Source organism: Canis lupus, chromosome 3 (assembly GCF_003254725.2).
Source record: "Canis lupus dingo isolate Sandy chromosome 3, ASM325472v2, whole genome shotgun sequence".
In the NCBI taxonomy this organism is placed as follows: Eukaryota; Metazoa; Chordata; class Mammalia; order Carnivora; family Canidae; genus Canis; species Canis lupus.
Genome location: NC_064245.1, coordinates 64,814,932 through 64,833,760, shown reverse-complemented (window position 1 = coordinate 64,833,760; position 18,829 = coordinate 64,814,932). Strand labels below are relative to the sequence as shown.

General features: G+C 38.1%; 1 protein-coding gene across 8 annotated transcripts in view; it reads left to right on the top strand.

Moving 5' to 3' along the window:
• CC2D2A (coiled-coil and C2 domain containing 2A) overlaps nt 1-14,825 on the top strand; it is a 136,428-nt gene extending 121,603 nt beyond the window's left edge. For 7 of the 8 annotated variants that reach the window (XM_025437046.3, XM_025437044.3, XM_025437047.3 and 4 more), the window contains 4 exons: nt 9,350-9,472; nt 11,165-11,223; nt 12,713-12,890; nt 14,513-14,825. In XM_025437046.3, the coding sequence (XP_025292831.1) occupies nt 9,350-9,472; nt 11,165-11,223; nt 12,713-12,890; nt 14,513-14,701 (549 nt within the window). In that variant the 3' untranslated portion in view covers nt 14,702-14,825. The remainder of the gene's footprint in view (nt 1-9,349; nt 9,473-11,164; nt 11,224-12,712; nt 12,891-14,512) is intronic. The other variant, XM_025437049.3, reaches the window with a different exon arrangement.
• Nucleotides 14,826-18,829: the final 4,004 nt, after the last annotated feature.

Here is an 18,829-nt window from a genome sequence, read left to right as displayed (position 1 = left end):
AAATTTCTGCTCATGTCTTCTGTCCATTTTTTAGTTGGATTAGTTGCCGGCTTTGTTGTTGTTGTTTTGGTTGCATTGTTCTTTATATATTTGGGATGCTAACCCTTTATCGGATATATTGTTTGCAAATATCTTCTGCCATTCCATAGGTTGTCCTTTATTTTGTTGTGTCCTATGCTGTGTAGACGCTTTTTATTTTGATGTAGTCCATGTGGTTTATTTTGCTTTTGTTTCCCTCGCCTCTTCTAGACATATCTAGAAGAATGTGAATATAGCCAATGTCAGAGTAATTACTGCCAGTGCTCTCATCCAGGATTTTTATGGTTTCAGGTCTCATATTTAAGTCTTTAATCCATCTTGAATTTTTGTGTACAGTGTAAGAAAGGAGGCCAGCTTCATTCTTTTGCATATTTTCCCACCACCCTTTGTTAGAGACCATCTTTTTCCCATTGCACATTCTTGCCTCCTTTTTGAAGATTAATTGACCAAATAAGCATGGGTTTATTTCTGGGCTCTCTATTCTGTTCTGTTGATCTATTTGTCCATTTTTATGCCAGTACCATACTGCTTTGATTACTACAGATTTGTAGTATATCTTGATATCTGGAATTGTGATACTTTCAGTTTTGTTCTTTTTCAAGATTGCTTTGGCTATTTGGGGTCTTTTGTGGTTCCACACAAATTTTATAATTATGTATTCTAGTTCTATGAAAAAAATGTTATTGGTATTTTGATAGGGATTGCACTAATTCTGTAGATTGCTTTGGGCAATATGGACATTTTAACAATATTTGTTCTTCTAATCCATGAGCATGGAATATCTTTCCATTTTTTTTGTGTCATCTTTAATTTCTTTCATCAGTGTTTAATAGTTTTCAGAGTACAGGTCTTTCACCTCCTTGGTTAAGTTTATTCCTAGCTATTTTATTTTTTTTGGCACAACTGTACACAAGATTGTTTTTTTAATTTCCCTTTCTGCTACTTCATTATTAGTGTATAGGATTGTAACAGATTTCCGTATATTAATTTTGTATCCTGCAACTGAATTATCAGTTCTTGGAGTATTTTGCTAGAATCTATAGGGTTTTCTTTATATAGTATCATGTTATCTGCAAATAGTGAACGTTTTACTTCTTCCTTACCAATTTGAATGCCTTTTCTTTTTCTTCTGATTGCTGTAGCTAGGACTTCCAGTACCATGTTGAATAAAAGTGATGAGAGTGAACATCACTCTCTTGTTCCTGATCTTAGAGGAAAAGTTCTGTGTTTCCCCCACTGAGTTTGATGTTAGCTGTGGGTTTATCATCACACATGGCTTTTATTATGTTGAAGTACGTTCCCTCTAAAGCTACTTTGTTGAGAGTTTTATCGTGAATGGATGTTGTACTTTACCAAATGCTTTTTCTTCATCTGTTGAGGTAATCATATGGTTATCTTTTTTCTTATTAATGTGATGTATGACACTGATTAACTTGGAAATATTGAACCACCCTGTATCCCTGGAGTAAATGCCATTCAATCATGAATGATTTTTTTAAATATTTATTTATTAATTCATGAGAGAGATAGAAAGGCAGAGACACAGGCAGAGGGAGAAGCAGGCTCCCCACATGGAGCCCAATGCAGGATTTGATCTCGGATCCCGGGATCACACCCTGAGCCAAAGGCAGAAGCTCAACCGCTGAGCCACCCAGGTGTCCCTCATGAATGATTTTTAAAAATATATTGTTGATTTGGTTTGCTAAGATTTTGTGGAGGATTTTTGCATCTATGTTCATCAGAGATATTGGCCTATAGTTTTTTTTTTTTTTTTTTTTTGTAGGGTCTTTGGTTTTGGTGTCAGGGTACTGCTAACCTCATATAATGAATTCGGAAGCTTTCATCCCAAATCTATCATTTGGAATAGTTTAAAAGGAATAGTTATTAACTCTTCTTTAAATGTTTGGTAGAATTCACCTGTGAAGCCATCTGGTCCTGAAATTTTGTTAGTTTTTTTTAATTACTGATTCAGTTTCATTGTTAGTAATTTGTTCAAATATTCTATTTCTTCCTGATTCAGTTTTAAGTTACATGTTTTTAGGAATTTATCCATTTCTTCTAGGTTGTCCAGTTTGTTGTTATATATAATTTTTCATAATATTCTCTTAAAATCAGGGATGCCCGGGTGGCTCAGTGGTTGAGCATCTGCCTTCAGCCCAGGGCGTGATCCTAGAGGCCCGGGATCAAGTCCCACATCGGGCTTCCTGCATGGAGCCTGCTTCTCCCTCTGCTTGTCTGCCTCACTGTCTCTCATGAATAAATAAAATAAAATAAAATATTTTCTTAAAATCATTTGTATATCTGTGGTCAGTTGTTATTTCTCCTCCATTTGTGATTTTTAGTCTTTCCCCCCCTCCCTTTAAGGGTCTGGCTAAAGGTTTATAAATTTTTTTATCTTTTCAAAGAACCAGTTCCTGGTTACATTGATCTTTTCTACTTTTTTGTCTTAGTTCATTTTTTTCTGCTCTAATCTTTATTATTTCCTTCCTTCTACTGGCTTTGGGTTTTGTTGTTCTTCTTCTCTTTCTAGCTCCTTTAGGAGTAGGTTAGGTTGTTTATTAGAGATTTTTCTTGTTTCTTGAGGTAGGCCTGTAAATTGCTATAAACTTCTCTCTCAGAATAGTTCTTACTACATCCCAAAGATTTTGTTTTTCATCTTCATTTGTCTCCATGTATTTTTTTTTAATTCACCCTGATGTCTTGGTTCAACCAATCACTTGTTTAATAGCATGTTATTTAGCCTCCTTGTATTTGTGTTCTTTCCAGATTTTTTCTTGTGATTGATTTCTAATTTCATAACTATTATGGTCTGTCTTTTTTATTTTATTAAGACTAGTTTTGTGGCCTAATATATGTTCTATCCTGGAGAAAGTTCCATATGCACCTAAGAAGAATGTATATCCTGCTGTTTTTGGATTAAATGTTCTATATATAACTGTTAGGTCCAGCTGGTCTAACATGTCATTCAAAGCCACTGTTTCCTTGTTGATTTTCTGTCTGGATCATCTATCCATTGATATAAGTGTTGTGTTAAAGTCCCCTACTAGGGATGCCTGGGTGGCTCAGAGGTTGAGCATCTGCATTCAGCTCAGGGTGTGGGCATGATCCCGGGTCTGGGGATTGAGTCCCACATCCAGCTTCCTGTGGGGAACCTGCCTCTCTCTCTGTCTCTCATGAATAAGTAAAAAAAATCTTTCTTTAAAAAAAAGCCCCCTACTATTATTATATTACTGTCATTTTTTTCCCTTTATGTCTGTTACTAGTTGCTTTATGTTTTCAGATACTCCTATCTTGGGTGCATAGATATTTACAATTTTTGATCATCTTCTTGGATATCCCCCTTTTTGTTATGTTGTATTCTTCTGTGTCTCTTGTTATAGTCTTTGCTTTAAATTCTATTTTCTCCAATATAAGTTTTTTTTTTAAGATTTTATTTATTTATTAATGAGAGACACAGAGAGAAACAGAGAGGCAGAGACACAGGCAGAGAGAGAAGCAGGCTCCATGCAGGGAGCCTGATGTGGGACTCGATTCTGGAACTCCAGGATCACACCCTGGGCTGAAGGCAGTGCTAAACCGCTGATCCACCCAGGCTGCCCCAATATAAGTATATTTTTTAGATGTTATTTATTCATGAGGGACACAGAGAGAGAGAGAGGCAGAGACTTGGGCAGAGGGAGAAGCAGGCTCCCTGTAGGGATCCTGATGTGGGACTCGATCCCAGGTCCCTGGGATTATGACCTGAACCAAAGGCAGATGTTCAACCACTGAGCCACCCAGGTGCCCCTCCAATATAAGTATTGCTACCCCAGTTTTGTCTTGCTTCTACTTGTATGGTGTTTTTCATACTTTCACTTTTAATCTTCATTGATCTTTCAGAAAACAAATCACTTGACCATGCATCCCCAATATATGTATTTCTGTTTATAAATTATATATTTTTATTGTGCATCAACATATTATTACATTATACACAGAAAAAAAGCTCTTAAAAATAAAAAAGAATTAGGAAATCTAATACTTTCTCCTCTGGTGTGTGCACCCTACTGTAAAGATCATTAGTCTAGGGGTTCTTAGGTCTCTCAGTCAGTTTAGCACCTAGCTCTTATTTTCAGTTCAGGTCATGGTCTTGGAGTCATGAGATCAAGCCCCATATCAGGGTCCAAACCCAGTATGGAGTCTGATTCTCTCTTTCCCTCTGCCCCTCCCCATTTGTGTGAAATACATACATACATACATACATACATATCACTAATCTACTCTTTTCGGTTACTGCTAAAAATTAGAGATAATATATGCTAAGCACCTGGTTTTCATAGGTGTTCAGCAAATGGCAACTATTATTTATTACAAGTGTGAAGAGCATTGTGGAGTACCATTCTTAAATTAAAAGCATTATCATAATCGTGAATAAGCTGCTAGCTCCTCCTGTTTGGAGAACCATGTGAAGGCCATTTGGAATCAAGCAGAGTCGACAGGCATTGAAAAAGACCTCAAATAATTCCATTCTCTCTCTAAATTATTATTAGTTCTCAAAACAATTACTGTGTGATTGACTAATTACATAAAGCCCAGGTTTTGTGAGGAAGAAAGACCCCTCCTCCTCACTAACAAGAAGCACAACAGTTCACGATGTTGGGCATTCTTCATGGCACCTGTTCCGAACCTGCTCTAAGCCTTAACCTCTCTTGGTAGAGGACCTCACACTTGCCTAGTTGGCCTGATACTGACTGTAGAATCTCCACTGCCTTCTGCTCCACAAACACAACCTCTCTGGATTGTCAGCCTTTCTTCTCCTATAGTCCTTTGCCAGGAAAGAAGTGTCTCCCCTTTCTACCCATGTTTGTGTCTTCACTCTTATTCCAAGACGTGCCTCTACTCATTATTCCAACTTGCCCCTACATTTTTTCTCTATTGATATGCTTGGAAGTGCAACAGTACCAAAATACAGGCATACCTCAATTTATTATGCTTCATCATATTCACAGACACTGTGTTTTTTTTTACAAAATGAACATTTTATGGCAACTCTGTGCCAGTCAAATCAGTCCGTACCCTTTTCCAACAGCATTTGCTCGCTTCACGTCTCTGTGTCATGTTTTGGTAATTCTTGCAATACTTCAAACTTTTTCATTATATTTGTTATGATAATCTGTGATGATAATTCGCTGAAAGCCCAGATGATGATTAGCATTTTTAGCCATATACTTTTAATTAAGCTATATATGGGATGCCTGGGTGGCTCAGTGGTTTAGCATCTGCCTTTGGATCAGGGCATGATGCCAGGAGTCCTGTGTCAGGTTTCCTGCATGGAGCCTGCTTCTCCCTCTGCCTGTGTGTCTGCTTCTCTGTGTCTCTCATGAATAAATAAAATCCTTAAAAAAATTAAGGTATATATATTGTTTCTTTAGGCATAATGCTATTGCACACTAAATAGGCTACAGTATATTATAAATATACTTTTATACGCACTGGGAAACCAAAATATTCATTTGACTTCCTTTATTGCAATATTCACTTTATTGCAGTGGTCTGTAACCAAACCATAATATCTCAGAGGTGTGCTTGTATGCTTCTACCAACCTTGAATTACCATCTCCTCTCTTTCCTTTGCTTCCAAAGTTCTTCAATTACTAATTATATCCCCTGCTTCTATGTTCTCAGTAAACTCAGACTTTAACCCTTTTAAAAATCTAGCTCCTCTTCCCTGACCATCCTATAGAAATTCAACTCTGAGAGGTACCTGAGAGGTACCATTGTTTTACTAATAGATAAATAACTCCAAAGGTTTACTCTCATCTTCCCTCTCTTCTCCTTTCCTATGGCGCATAACATGACTAATAACCTCTTTATGAAAAAAAAAAACAAAAAAACTTTCCCAATTGGTTTACAGATAAAGGAATGTTTGGTTTACATTTTCTCTGGAAGAGTTTCTTAGGTTTCTTTCACTCGCTCTTCTTCGACCCCTTAAAAGTCAATATTCCTGAAGATTCTATATTTAGATTTCTTGCAGGACCACACCTATTATTATTAATTGTAACTCTATCTAGGCTATCCTGGCAGAGAAGTTATAATCCTTTCACTAGCCCCAGAATCTTTCTTTGGATCCTGAATTTTCAACTGTCTGCGAGACACCCAAATGCTTTATCAAAATCTCAAACTTGAGGGCACCTGGGTGTCTAGTCAGCTGGGTGGCTGACTCTTAGTTTCAGCTCAGGCCATGATCTCAGGGTCCTTGGATAGAGCCCTGCGTTGGGCTCTGTGATCCCTGAGGAGTCTGCTTAAGGATTCTCTCTCTCCCTCTCCCTTTCCCACTGCTTATGTGCCTGCTCTTTCTGTATATGTATAAAATAAATAAATCTTTTTACAAAAATCTCAAACTTGGCACATCCAAAATTCAGATCATTTCCCCCTTGCCTCCAAAACAAGCTCCTCCTCCTGGTTTCTGTTTCTACGGATGTCAGTTACCCAGATTCACACCTCAGAATCCTTGATTTTCTCTCTCCGTTACTGTAACCTCCTACTTCAATGCTATTAACAGATACCAAATCATATAGATTCTACCTGTTGTTTTCTAGGCCATGCCATTATTGTTTTATCCTGCATTACTGTAAGTAACCAACTAAATAGTCTCTCCAACTCAATCCATTATTTGGTGTACTGATACCTGATTAAGTTTATGAACATTGGGCTTCATCATTCTATGGCTCAAAAAGTATTGGAGGGACCGCACTACATACAGATTTAAGAACAAACTTCTTGCCTCAGATTTCAAAGTCCTATATAATCTGACCTCAACTTTTTCCAGCACTATTTTCCACAATTTTTCTGCATATTCCCTACCCTCTATCCAAATTGTAGTCCTTAAAGACCTTGCCTTCTTTAAACAATTTCACAATTTGAATTACAAGTATCAAAGCCTCCCTAACCTGGCTATCACTCCTCTGTATCCTTTGCTGCTTTTTTTGTTATTTCTCCAAATTCAAAAAATCAGAACTTCAAAGTTCAAATTCATCAAACATCTTTTCTATCTACACTTCCTCCCTAGAAACATAAATGCTGATGATCCCCAAATGTGTATCTCTAGCTCACCTAGCTCCCAGAACTTCAGACTCAAATATCCAACTATGTACCCATCATTTTCATATAGATATCAGACATGTATCTCAAACTCAACGTGCCCACACTTGAGCTCCCAATTTCCTTTGCAGTCTTTCTTATCTCAATAAAGGGCAATTCCATCAGTCCAGTTACTTAGGCCAAAATCCTTGGAGTCACCTTTGATTCCTCTTTCTCCCACATCCTATTCATCAGCAAATTCTATTGGTTTCATAGTATATCCAGAATCTGACCATAGCTGACCAATTTCACTACTGATTTGGTCCACACTACTGTACCTCTTACCTGGATTATTTGAAAATAGCCCCCTAACTGGAGACTTCACTATTTGCCCTTACCTTCTTCGGTCTAGTCTCAAAGCAGACTATAATATTCTTTATATTAGTGTTAAAATGAAAGGCAGACTATGTCACTCCTCCACCTAAAGTACTCCAATTGCTTCCTAGCTCACTCTAAAATCAAAGCCTAAATCTTTAAAATACTTCACAAGGCCTTTTATAACCTGACAGCCATCCTGCTCCCTCCACCACCCGCATCCTCCACTGATGTCATCTCTTACTTGCTCTAACTTGCTCACTCCTCTAAAGCTACCATCTTCCTCAACACATCAAGCAAGTTTTGCATTTGCTCTTTCCCCTTCATAGATGACCTTTCCCCTTACTGGATATCTTCCTAATTTCTCCCTCACTTCTTGCATTTCTGATCAAACGTCATTGTTCCAGCAAGAATTTCCCTACTGATCCTGAAATTTCATCTCTTCCCATGTTTTCTCCACAGCTCTTGTATAAGTTAGCTGTTGCCACAATAAAGATAGTAAAAACCCATCCTCAAACTAAATGGCTTAAAACAATTATTCTCATGATTCTCTGGGTCAGCTGGAACAGCTCTGCTTCATGTATGTTTATTCTGGGACTCAGCAGTGACAATAGCAGAAGCACAAGAAGGCAAGCAGGGAAACACAAAGCCTCTTAGGCTTAGATCAGAAGTTACACACTAACACTTCCATTTCATTCTATTGGCCAAACATTTAGGAGCAGGGAAATACATTTCAACCCTTTTAGTGGGAGGAACTCTAAAGTAACATGGCAAAAAGTGTAGGTATAGGAAGGCAGGAAGAACTCAGGTCAGTGATACAATCTACTGTATCATTTAACATCATCTGAAATCCCATATATTTATTTATTTGTTCACATTATCTTCTCACTAGCTACTGCATAAGGGTAGGAACTCTGTTTCATTATTTTATCTCTAGGGACTGAAACTGAGCCCAAACATAGTAAATACTAGATAAATGTGTTGAATGGACAAATTTATCACTGATGCACACAGTCATTCAATATGCCTACTATGTGCCAGAAGCTATGCTAAATGCTAAAAATAGGTGAACAAGGCACAGGGCAAATGTCAAGACAACAATGTAATATTTAGTGAGGATGGCAGATGGATGGACAGGCAATTATTAACAATGATAAGCACAAATAATAGTAATAAATTAGCTAACAATTATTGGGAAACCTACTATGTTCTAGGCACTGTTCCAAGGGGTATAGATGAATTAACTAATCTGCTCAACAACCTTGAGGTGGGTACTATTATCCCAGTTTCATAGAGGAGGAAAATGAAGTATAAAGAAGTTAAATAAATCATCCAAGATCATATGGTTAATAAATATAGGAGCCAGAATTCAAATAAAAATGGCCTGACTCCAGAACCAATTTACTACATTCCTCAGCAGGGAAGGTGCTATTCAGAGATTACAGATTCCTGTAATCTATTACAGAGATTCCTCTTTGCTGTGGAAGCAAAGAGGTAGACATATAACTCAATTGGGAGGTTAGGAAGTACAGTTAGGAAAGCCAGACTAAGAAAGGAATAGCTTTGTCTATCTTCTAAAAATTTTTAATCTTATCAGGAACTATCTTATTTCATCAACTTATTATCAGTGGTAAGGTGCACCTCAACTTCAGATATGAAAAATTTGAAAAAATGACCAATGACAATTTTATGATACCTCGGATTATAAAATGCAGGTTTTACAAATTAAAATGTGAAAAAAAAGGCAATCTGTGTGTCCTCTTGCTTTCTGCTTCCTCTATACATACATGCACGCATGCACGTGCACACACACACACACACACAAACACACAAACATCTGCTGCCATATATGCTAATATAGTCTTGTCTTTTTTAGATTTGGTTTAATACTCAACGATACGACTCCCCACTACGGATAAATTTTGATGTCACCAAACCCAAGCTATGGAAATCTTTCTTTTCAAGAAGCCTTCCATATCCTGGCCTTTCCAGTATTCAGGTATATAATTCTTTTATTAACATATAGACAAAGGGGTGCCTGAGTGGCTCAGTCAATTAAGTGTCCAACTCTTGATTTTGGCTCAGGTCATGATCTCAGGGTTGTGAGATGGAGCCCCAGGTAGGCTGCCTTGCTGGGTAAGGAGCCTGCTTAGGATTCTCTCTCTTCCCTCTCCCTCTGCCCCTCTCTCCCTTTCTGTTAATTATATATGCAAAGAAGTAAGGAATTTGAGATCATTATACTGGATAGCCAGATATGTTTTTTACCCTGAATTCTACTATTCAGTCAAAAATAATATTTTTCAAACTTAGTTGAGCCCAACTCACAGTAAGAAATTACCACCATATCATGAACCAGTATATATATGTGTGGGGGAAAAAAATGAACCTCATGACTTAAAAAGTACATTAGAATATATTCTTAAATGCTAGTCTCAATTCACTAAATGACTAAATTTCATGACTGCTATTAAAACATGAAATCAAACCGCAGGGCATGATCTCATAAAATTAATTTAGAAGGTCCTGACCAGTGTTAAGATTTTAATAAGTGTGAAAATTGTTTAGTAAGGGTTCTATTAAATTTGTTAGCTATATATGTATCTGTGTATGTGTACAGTAAGTGTATAATATGAGGTATACTTTTTACTGTGATCCAGACCTTTCCAAAAAGAGGTTTAAAAAAAACAGTGCCCTAGAGAAATTCTTCCATGTGTCAAGGTGACATATATAAGATTTTTCATAGAAACATTGTTTATAACAGCCTAAGAACTGGAATTACAGAAGGGACAAATTATGTAGAGTACATACTGGAATATTTTATAGTAGCTACACAAGTGAAACATTAATAAATCTTAGCACTCTAAAAATGTGGATGTTATTATCTCTATTAAGGGAGAAAGGCAATCTGCATATTCACAGGATAAAATTACATAAACAGACTTGTCAAATCACTACATTGTACACCTGAAACCAGTGTAACATTGTGTGTCAACTATACTTGGAAAAAAAGGGGGGGAGCGGGGGGGGGGGGTGCGCCTGGGTGGCTCAGTGAGCATCTGCCTTTGGCTCAGTCGGGATCCCGGGTCCTGGGATTGAGTCCTGCATCACACTCCCTGCATGGAGTCTGCTTCTCCCTCTGCCTGTCTCTGCCTCTCTCTCTCTGTCTCTCATGAATAAATAGAATCTTAAAAAAAAAAAAGAAAGAAAGAAAGAAAAGAAAAGAAAAGAGAAAAGACATAAAGTTTACAAAACACCCAAACCAAAATAATACATTGTTTGGGGATACATAGATATATAATAAAATCATAAATACATTTTATTAACTTGCTAATCTCCACCAACTATGATGTACACATCAGGAGGCAGTGATTTTATTCATGGCCACATCTCTATCACCTATAAAAAATGCCTGGCCCACCGTAGATATATGTTGAATAAAAGTGCTAAAAAATAAATTCAAGTCGTAGCTACTTCTATGGTGAGAGAGGTAGGAAATTACACAGCACTTTAATTTCTTTGTGATATTGTACTTAAGATGGCTCATGGGTACACTGGTATCCATTATACTATGCTCTGTATCTGAATGAATGTCTGAGATTTCACAATTTTTTAAAAGATTTAGAAAAGAATTAGAAAGTTATTCAAATTAAGTGTGATTCTTAGAATTTCTGAACTATTTTCTCTTTCATAGCCAGAAGAACTAATTTACCAGCGCACAGACAAAGCGGCTGCAGCTGAGCTACAAGACAGGTCATATGATACCCTTAAATCCACATGCAATCTGTCACTAGAAGTGTAATACCAAAACTGAACGGTTCCTGGCCTGGATTAATAATTTGAGCAATTAAAACTTTAATTCATGTTTATAGAGAGATACAAAATACAGATCTGATCTCTAAATCCTGCAGCTCAAAGGGAGACCTTTGCAACAGTACAGTGTGGAACAAACAGAAGTGACCTTCAGCAATGATAGGTAGTTCTCCCAAAACTTCACCTCAGGTTAGAGCTCAGCATCATGTTATTATAGGCCTTATTCAGACTTACCATAATCCTCAGCTTAATATGCCTCTTTTGTCCAATTAGTGGCTTACTGAACTTCAGCTAGTTTATAAACCTAACACAAGGAGAAGGCTGGGAAGAGTTCCCATGATCCTTATAATCATGTAAAACAAAACTTTACTTTTCCAGTTTTGCAAATGTGGAAACCAAGGTTCAAAGAGGTCAACTTACTTGTTAAGTGTTAGAGGGGGCTTCTGAGCCGAGTCAGATCTGATTTTAAAGTCTGCCCTTTCTACTATATCAAGCTGTGTAAAGAGCAGCATGTCAAATACTCAAGGATAAATGTGACCCTTTCTAAGATATTACTAGAAAACTCCAAATTATTCTCAATTTCAAACTTTAAATAAAGCCCTACTAGAGGTACTGACCTAGAACTACTAATTCTCGAAAAAGTCTTTGTTTCTTCAGATAGTTTCAGGATACTATTACTTAGACCCACATTATTTATCTACCCAACATTGATGAAGTGCATGGCAATTCAATCATACTCTTGCTCAGACTGTCTTGAAACCCAGGACAAACATGTGTTATGTGCCAAATGAGAAGGAGATCCTGCAGCTATTAAGCAGTGAGGAGCTGGATGGATCTCTAAATCTGTGCATTTGGTTAGGGATGCATGAGAGGCCTTAGAATTGGCAGGGTTTCAACTCAAACCTCACATCCCCTGCCATTGTTAAGTCACTTATCCTACCTCAAGCTGTCCCCACATAAGTAAGATTGGGACAAGATCCCCTCAGGAGTCACAGTTAAGATTAAATAAAAATGAAAAAAAAAAAAAGATTAAATAAAAATGAACAGAAAGGATTTTACACAGTACCTGGTAAATAAAGGCTCAACAAATGACATTTTCCTTTATTCTGTGTTTGCCACTTAATTTTTGATATCCTGCTTTGTACCTAATGATAGGTACTGGATCTATAGGACATAAAGCTTAGTGATGATGGATATTCTAAGAACAGTCTTAAAGAAATTCAGAAAAAGAACCTCATAAACAGAAGTCACAGCACAGGGTTAAGAATCAATATGCAGCAATAAAAGCCCTACAAATATTTAAGGCTTTCAACATAAACTACGTGTAGTGAATGACAACTCCACCCGAATCCCCACTGCATACAAACCATATCATTGTTTATAAGAGAAAAGTCAAACCAGCAAAAAATAGAGTTATTTTTATAAACAGGATTGAAAAAATACTGAAAGAAAAAATCATGGACTGGAGGCCACGCCATCTGACTAGATGGAACAGGTACTGTACCTCCGCGCTACGACACTTCTTACCTGTGTTAGAAAGAAGTCGAGGAGAAGATGTAGAAGATGACCATAGAGCAGAGCTGCTCAAACAGCTGGGAGACTACCGGGTAAGTACAAATGGCTCTAAACTGAACCTGTGGATTTCATTTCAAATTGGAAATTGCCTGGTAACACACTTTTAGAATCAAAATACCTACTTGGCTGTCCAAATACATAGATGAAGCAGCATAGAGTAAAAGATGTAATTAAAAGTTCAAATCTCAGTGATTAAGCTATTATTAAACAGCAAAATGCCTCCATAAACTGAAAATGCTATAAGACTAGGCAACGAAAAATATCTTTAATAAAATGCATTGCAAGAGTATTAAATACAATTAAAACATCTGGCTAAATCATATTAGAGTCAACTGTACATAAAGGTGAAACCAACCATTCTTGGTCAATTTTAAGGATATGATTTATAATAACTGCTTCTCAAAGCTAAGAAAAACTCTCATTAGGCATGTCCTCTCCACTGCCTGTCGGTAGTGCTGTGTTCACATCATATAGCTAGATAATAAAACCTAGAATAAAGTCTCAAAACAGTAAACTTTGTTGGCTAAACAGTGTTACGTCAAGTTGGACATTTAATTTTTTTTTAAGATTTCATTTACTTATTCATGAGAGATACAGAGAGACTGAGACATAGGCAGAGGGAGAACCAGGCTCCCTGCAGAAGGACTGGGATCACAGCTTGAGCCAAAGGCAAACGCTCAACCACTGAGCCACCCAGGTGTCCCTGGACATTTAATTCTATTCAGTGACTCAACTAGGTTTTCAAGGGTGCCTGTGTGGCTCAGTTGGCTGAGTCTAATTCTTGGTTTCAGCTCAGGTCTTAATCTTAGGGTCCTGGGATGAAGCCCTGCCTTGCTCTGCGTTCAGTGCATAGTCTGCTAGGGGATTCTCTCCTTCTGCCCCTCCCCACTTGCTGTCTTTAAAACAAATGAATAAATCTTAAAAAAAAAAAAAATGAGTTTTTCAGCTAGGATGTCATCAAGTAACAAAAAATGTATTCAAACAGGCTTGAGCAATGAAAAGAATTTATTGGCTTATTTCAGTAAATATTAGAGGTAAGTAGCTGTCAGAGCTGTACCACTCTTCTGTAAGTCTTCCCCAACTTGCCCTCCTCCGTGTGATGGTACCGTCCTCAGGCTCATTTTCATGGAATAAAACGGGTGGAACAGCTCCAGGCAGGACTCACATCTGCACACATGTTGTCCAAAGCAGGAGAGCACATCTGTGTGCCATCATTCCTAGCAGGTTTCCTGGGACTCACTTTTATCACAAGCCCATAGATCAGTCACTGTGGCCATGGGATAGAATGTAATGTGTTGATTAGCATTAATCCAGATCCCTGAAATCACGTGAGTTACTATGCAAACTAGAGACTATCAGGCAGAGGGAAGGGAACAGTGGAGGGCGGCTGGGTGCTAACAGCTGTCTTATACACCAAGTCAATACACTAGCAATTGAACAAAAAAGACATTTGGCCTCCCTCCATTTTCTGTATTGCTACTACATAGCTGAATAGGAAAGCAGAACTAAATAAACGATTTCAAGGTGCAGAAGAAAGACAAGAATATTAAGAATTGCATGTGAGGAAAAAAATACAATGAAATCTTCAAGCTTCACTAATGACTACAAGTCTTGTTTTTTTTTTGTTTTGTTTTGTTTTGTTCTTTTCCTTCAGTTCTCTGGATTTCCCCTTCACATGCCCTATTCTGAACTGAAGCCTTTAATTGAAGCAGTGTATAGCACCGGAGTACATAATATTGATGTTCCTAATGTTGAATTTGCTTTAGCTGTATATATCCACCCATACCCCAAAAATGTTTTGTCTGTCTGGATTTATGTTGCCTCCCTTATACGCAACAGGTAATTTTTTCATTGTATACTTTTTTTATCATGTAAAAACTGTAAGGTATGAGGAGATTTTTAAGTGATACTGATCACATAAATTATTTGTAAATAATGAAATAAAACTATCATTATTTTCAAAATAAGTTTGTATTTAGTAGTCGGTCTTGTCTCTTGCCACTCTGACCCCACATTCCATTGAGGCTTCCCAGAGTTCCCCCTCACAGGTGCCTCTGGGGGTCTTTATACGCTTCCCATCCCCCTCCTTTCCAAGTCCTGAGTGGAGGGGGTGGGGATGGCTGCTCTTGTCCTTAGGCTCCGGGTCTCCAGGGAGGTTAGGAGCTGCCCAGAGCCCATCTCCTGGCCAGACCCAGCTGGTGGGATGAGGGGTTGGCCCCTATTCTGGTGCAGGTTTACAAGCTCTATAAAGGTACAGTGCTTACCACTGGCCCCCTTTCTCCATCCCCCCGATAAAAAGCACAAGATGGGGTCAGGCTGCCTCCAGAGTTGGGTGGGGACAGAGACATCAGGCAGCCTGGGAGGGAAATGTAAAGGCGAAAATAAAAGATTTATCAAGTTATGACTGATTGTGTCATAAAAAAAAAAAAAGTGGGCACCCCACGTCTATGCCTTTGTACTTACCTTCTACTTGGAATGCCCTCCTTCTTTGCCTGTCCAACAGAATACCCACCATACTTTTAAGACCCAGCAAAATAACACAACTTCTCTGGGGGAAGCAGGAACAATTTTGCAATATAGAATTAACACCAAACATCTTGTAAGACCTTATCCTTTAGAAATACTGAACAAACATGCGCTATGTACACAAAGTGCCCATATATATCTCACATAATCCTATTGAAACAATATAGTATTGGGAGGGGGGTATGTTTAAACATCCCCCAAAGGAAAGTCATTTAAAAAACTAAGACATTGCTATGGACTAAATGTTTGTGTCTCCCACAAAATTCCTACCTTGAAACCCAAATCCCTTATGTAATCGTATTTGGAGATGGGTCCTTTGGGAGGGAATTAGGTATGAGAGTGGAGGCCTGGTGTTGGGATGAATGCTACTGTAAAAATACAGTAGAGAGCTTGCTTCCTTTCTTCAGGCCATGTGTGGATACAATGAGAAGACAGCCCTCTGCAAATCAGAAAGCAAGCCCTTACCAGAAACATCTGCCAGAACCTTACCCCTGACTTCTCAGCCTCCAGATATAGCAGAAGTCAATGTTTGTTGTTTAAGCTACCCAGTGTATAGTATTGTGTTATACCAGCCCAAACAGATTAAGACAAACACAGGTACTACCACACTAAGTCACTAAAAGGTATTAAATCTATGTGCTGACATGGAAAAATGTACACAAAATAGAAATACATTAAAAAGCAGGGTTTCTTAACAGAGGCACTACTGACATTGTGGGCCAAGTGATTTTTTGCTATGGATGGCTGACCTGTTCATTAGAGGGTGTTTAGCAGCATCCTTGATCTCTACCCACTACATGTCATTTGCATCCTTTCCCTCTGCCAAACTGTGACGACCAAAAATGTTTCCATACATTGTCTATTGTCCTCTAGGGATAAACTGACTCCAGCTGAGAACATAGCTGGAATACGATCTCACTTAAAAAAAAAAAAAAAAAAAAACCATAAAGCCAGAGGGACCAAATTAGGCAAAAACTTTCACCTTTTACTTTATTCCCTTAAGCCATCCTCTATCAGATTATATTATAATTAGGAGTTGGCATGCCTCTGATACCTCAATTAGGGACTCTTCAAGAGAGAGAGCTCAAGGACTGACCTGTAAGAGTCATTACCAGGCAATACCTCGTCATTACAGAGTACCATGCATGGACAAGTTACTTAACCTTCCTGCTATTTATTTCCCCATATACAGAATCAAAATGATCACACTCCTTCCTTCCTCTCACAGTTTAATCAAGTCAGTATATGTAAGTATAAGGTACTTAGAACACTGCCCAGCACTGAGCACCTGATGTCTGTCAGGCACCCCAAGGCAGTTCACGTAACTTGTGTTTTATTCTAAGAATAAATAATTCCAATAACGCACTAAATCAATCACAAATCCCACGGCAAATTTAAACCAAGTATTTGGGGGGGTCCCTGGGTGGCTCAGCGGTTTAGTGCCTCCCTTTGGTCCAGGGCGTGATCCTGGAGTCCTGGGATCAAGTCCCACATCAGGTTCTCTTCATGGAGCCTGCTTCTCCCTCTGCCTGTGTCTCTACCTTTCTCTCTCTCTCTCTCTCTCTTTCTCTCTCTGTCTCTCATGAATAAATAAAATCTTTAAAAATAAATAAAATAAACCAAGTATTTGTAGTGTCTCATCAAAGACTATACCCTGAAGTTAGTGTATCAAAATTAAGTATAAATTATGTTGTCTGGTCTCCCCATGCAACTAGAAGGAGAGGGAGAGTAGAGAGTAGTGAGTCTCCACATGATGATGTGCAGTCAGTGTAGTCCAAGACTGCCAGGTCTTATTTAATGGTTTGCTAATATCAAGTAGCATAGGACAAAGCAAAAAGGAGGCACCTCAATCACCTGGTACCCCTGAGGAAATTAGCTGCTCAAATTAATTAATTTAAAAGAGTAACATTTAAGTCAACTCCTGAAACACTACTGAGTCATTATAAGAATTTCTCGCCCCAATATATTATAGTGTTTTGTGACTACAGGGAGGATAAACTTGAGTCCTCCCTCACCTGATAACTCAGGGCCAGGAGTATAGATGAGTAATTTTACTTACAATTCATGTAAATACAGATAAGATGAAGTATGGGGCTGGTTGGACTCACTCAGAAAAATTCTTGTAGCTTGTTTTCTTGAAATAGTCCCTGATATGAACTTTTCAAATACACTTTATTAAACACTTAAGGAAACAAACACAGTAGCTACAGGACAATCAACCTTACAAAATGAAACTTCGGACCATAAGTGCTCCCTAAGCTTATATTTCCTTTCAAGTTCTGTAAGGGAATCAAGAAATCATTTCTTCACATCAGGTTCCCTGCATGGAGCCTGCTTCTCCCTCTGCCTATGTCTCTGCCTCTCTGTGTGTGTGTCTCTCGTGAATAAATAAAATCTTAAAAAAAAAAAAAAAGGAAAAAGAAAAAATCATTTCTTACTTTGTGCTTAGGCCAGACTTTTGAAGGAGAAGGCTAGGTGCCACAGTCCCACAAAAGGCAAGACTATTTATACCTAAGAAGTACAAGCTCTGAAGGTAAGATAGTCTGCTCACACAGCTGCCTTGTCTCACACGCAAGAAACGTTTTCCAAGTGTCAATTATGACAGGAGGTACAACTTCAGGAGAGCCATCAGAGAGCAGCCTCCACCCAACTCCATCTCCCCTGGAGTGTTTAATTAAAATATTAGTTGAGACTTAAAACGGGGTGGAGTCTCCTTGTTCATATTCTCATCAGATGATTATTTTTTCACCTTTATTATTATTATTATTTTTAATTTATGAGAGACCGAGAGAGAGAGAGAGGCAGAGACACAGGCAGAGGAAGAAGCAGGCTCCATGCAGGGAGCCCGATGTGGGACTCGATCCTGGATCTCCAGGATCAGGCCCCGGGCTGAAGGCTGCACTAAACTGCAGAGCCACCCAGGCTGCCCCTCTTTGTTCATCTTTAGACAGCTCTGTCTAAAACAAAGTCTTCTGCCTGAACTGAAACTTGTCTATCATATATACCTTTCCTACTCTTCCTATCTCTCAATGAAACAAACAAAAGAATACCTAGGACCACAAGTAACAAGACTGCAAGATTAACTCCTCCTTCCACAGCCTTGCATGCATTTCCAAAAGTAGATGGCATACTGCTGACTCTTTTCTTCAGGACATAAAATTATATATAGCATTATGTAAAATTGACTCAATATGTGCCTTTCTGAATGATACGTCCCCACTCCCATTGTCTTTTCACACAGCAATGAAGAAAGGCATACACATTCAAACTCTGACTATTGCATAATTAATTTTTTAAAAAGGCAATTCAACTCAACAAAATTAGGTATCTAAAATTGCCAGTATCATGATTTCATGGGAGCTCAAAAGAAAATATTTAGTTAGTCCTATTTTACACTAATATAATCTTGAATTGAGGTTTCTAATGAAATCAAAACACCAAAAAA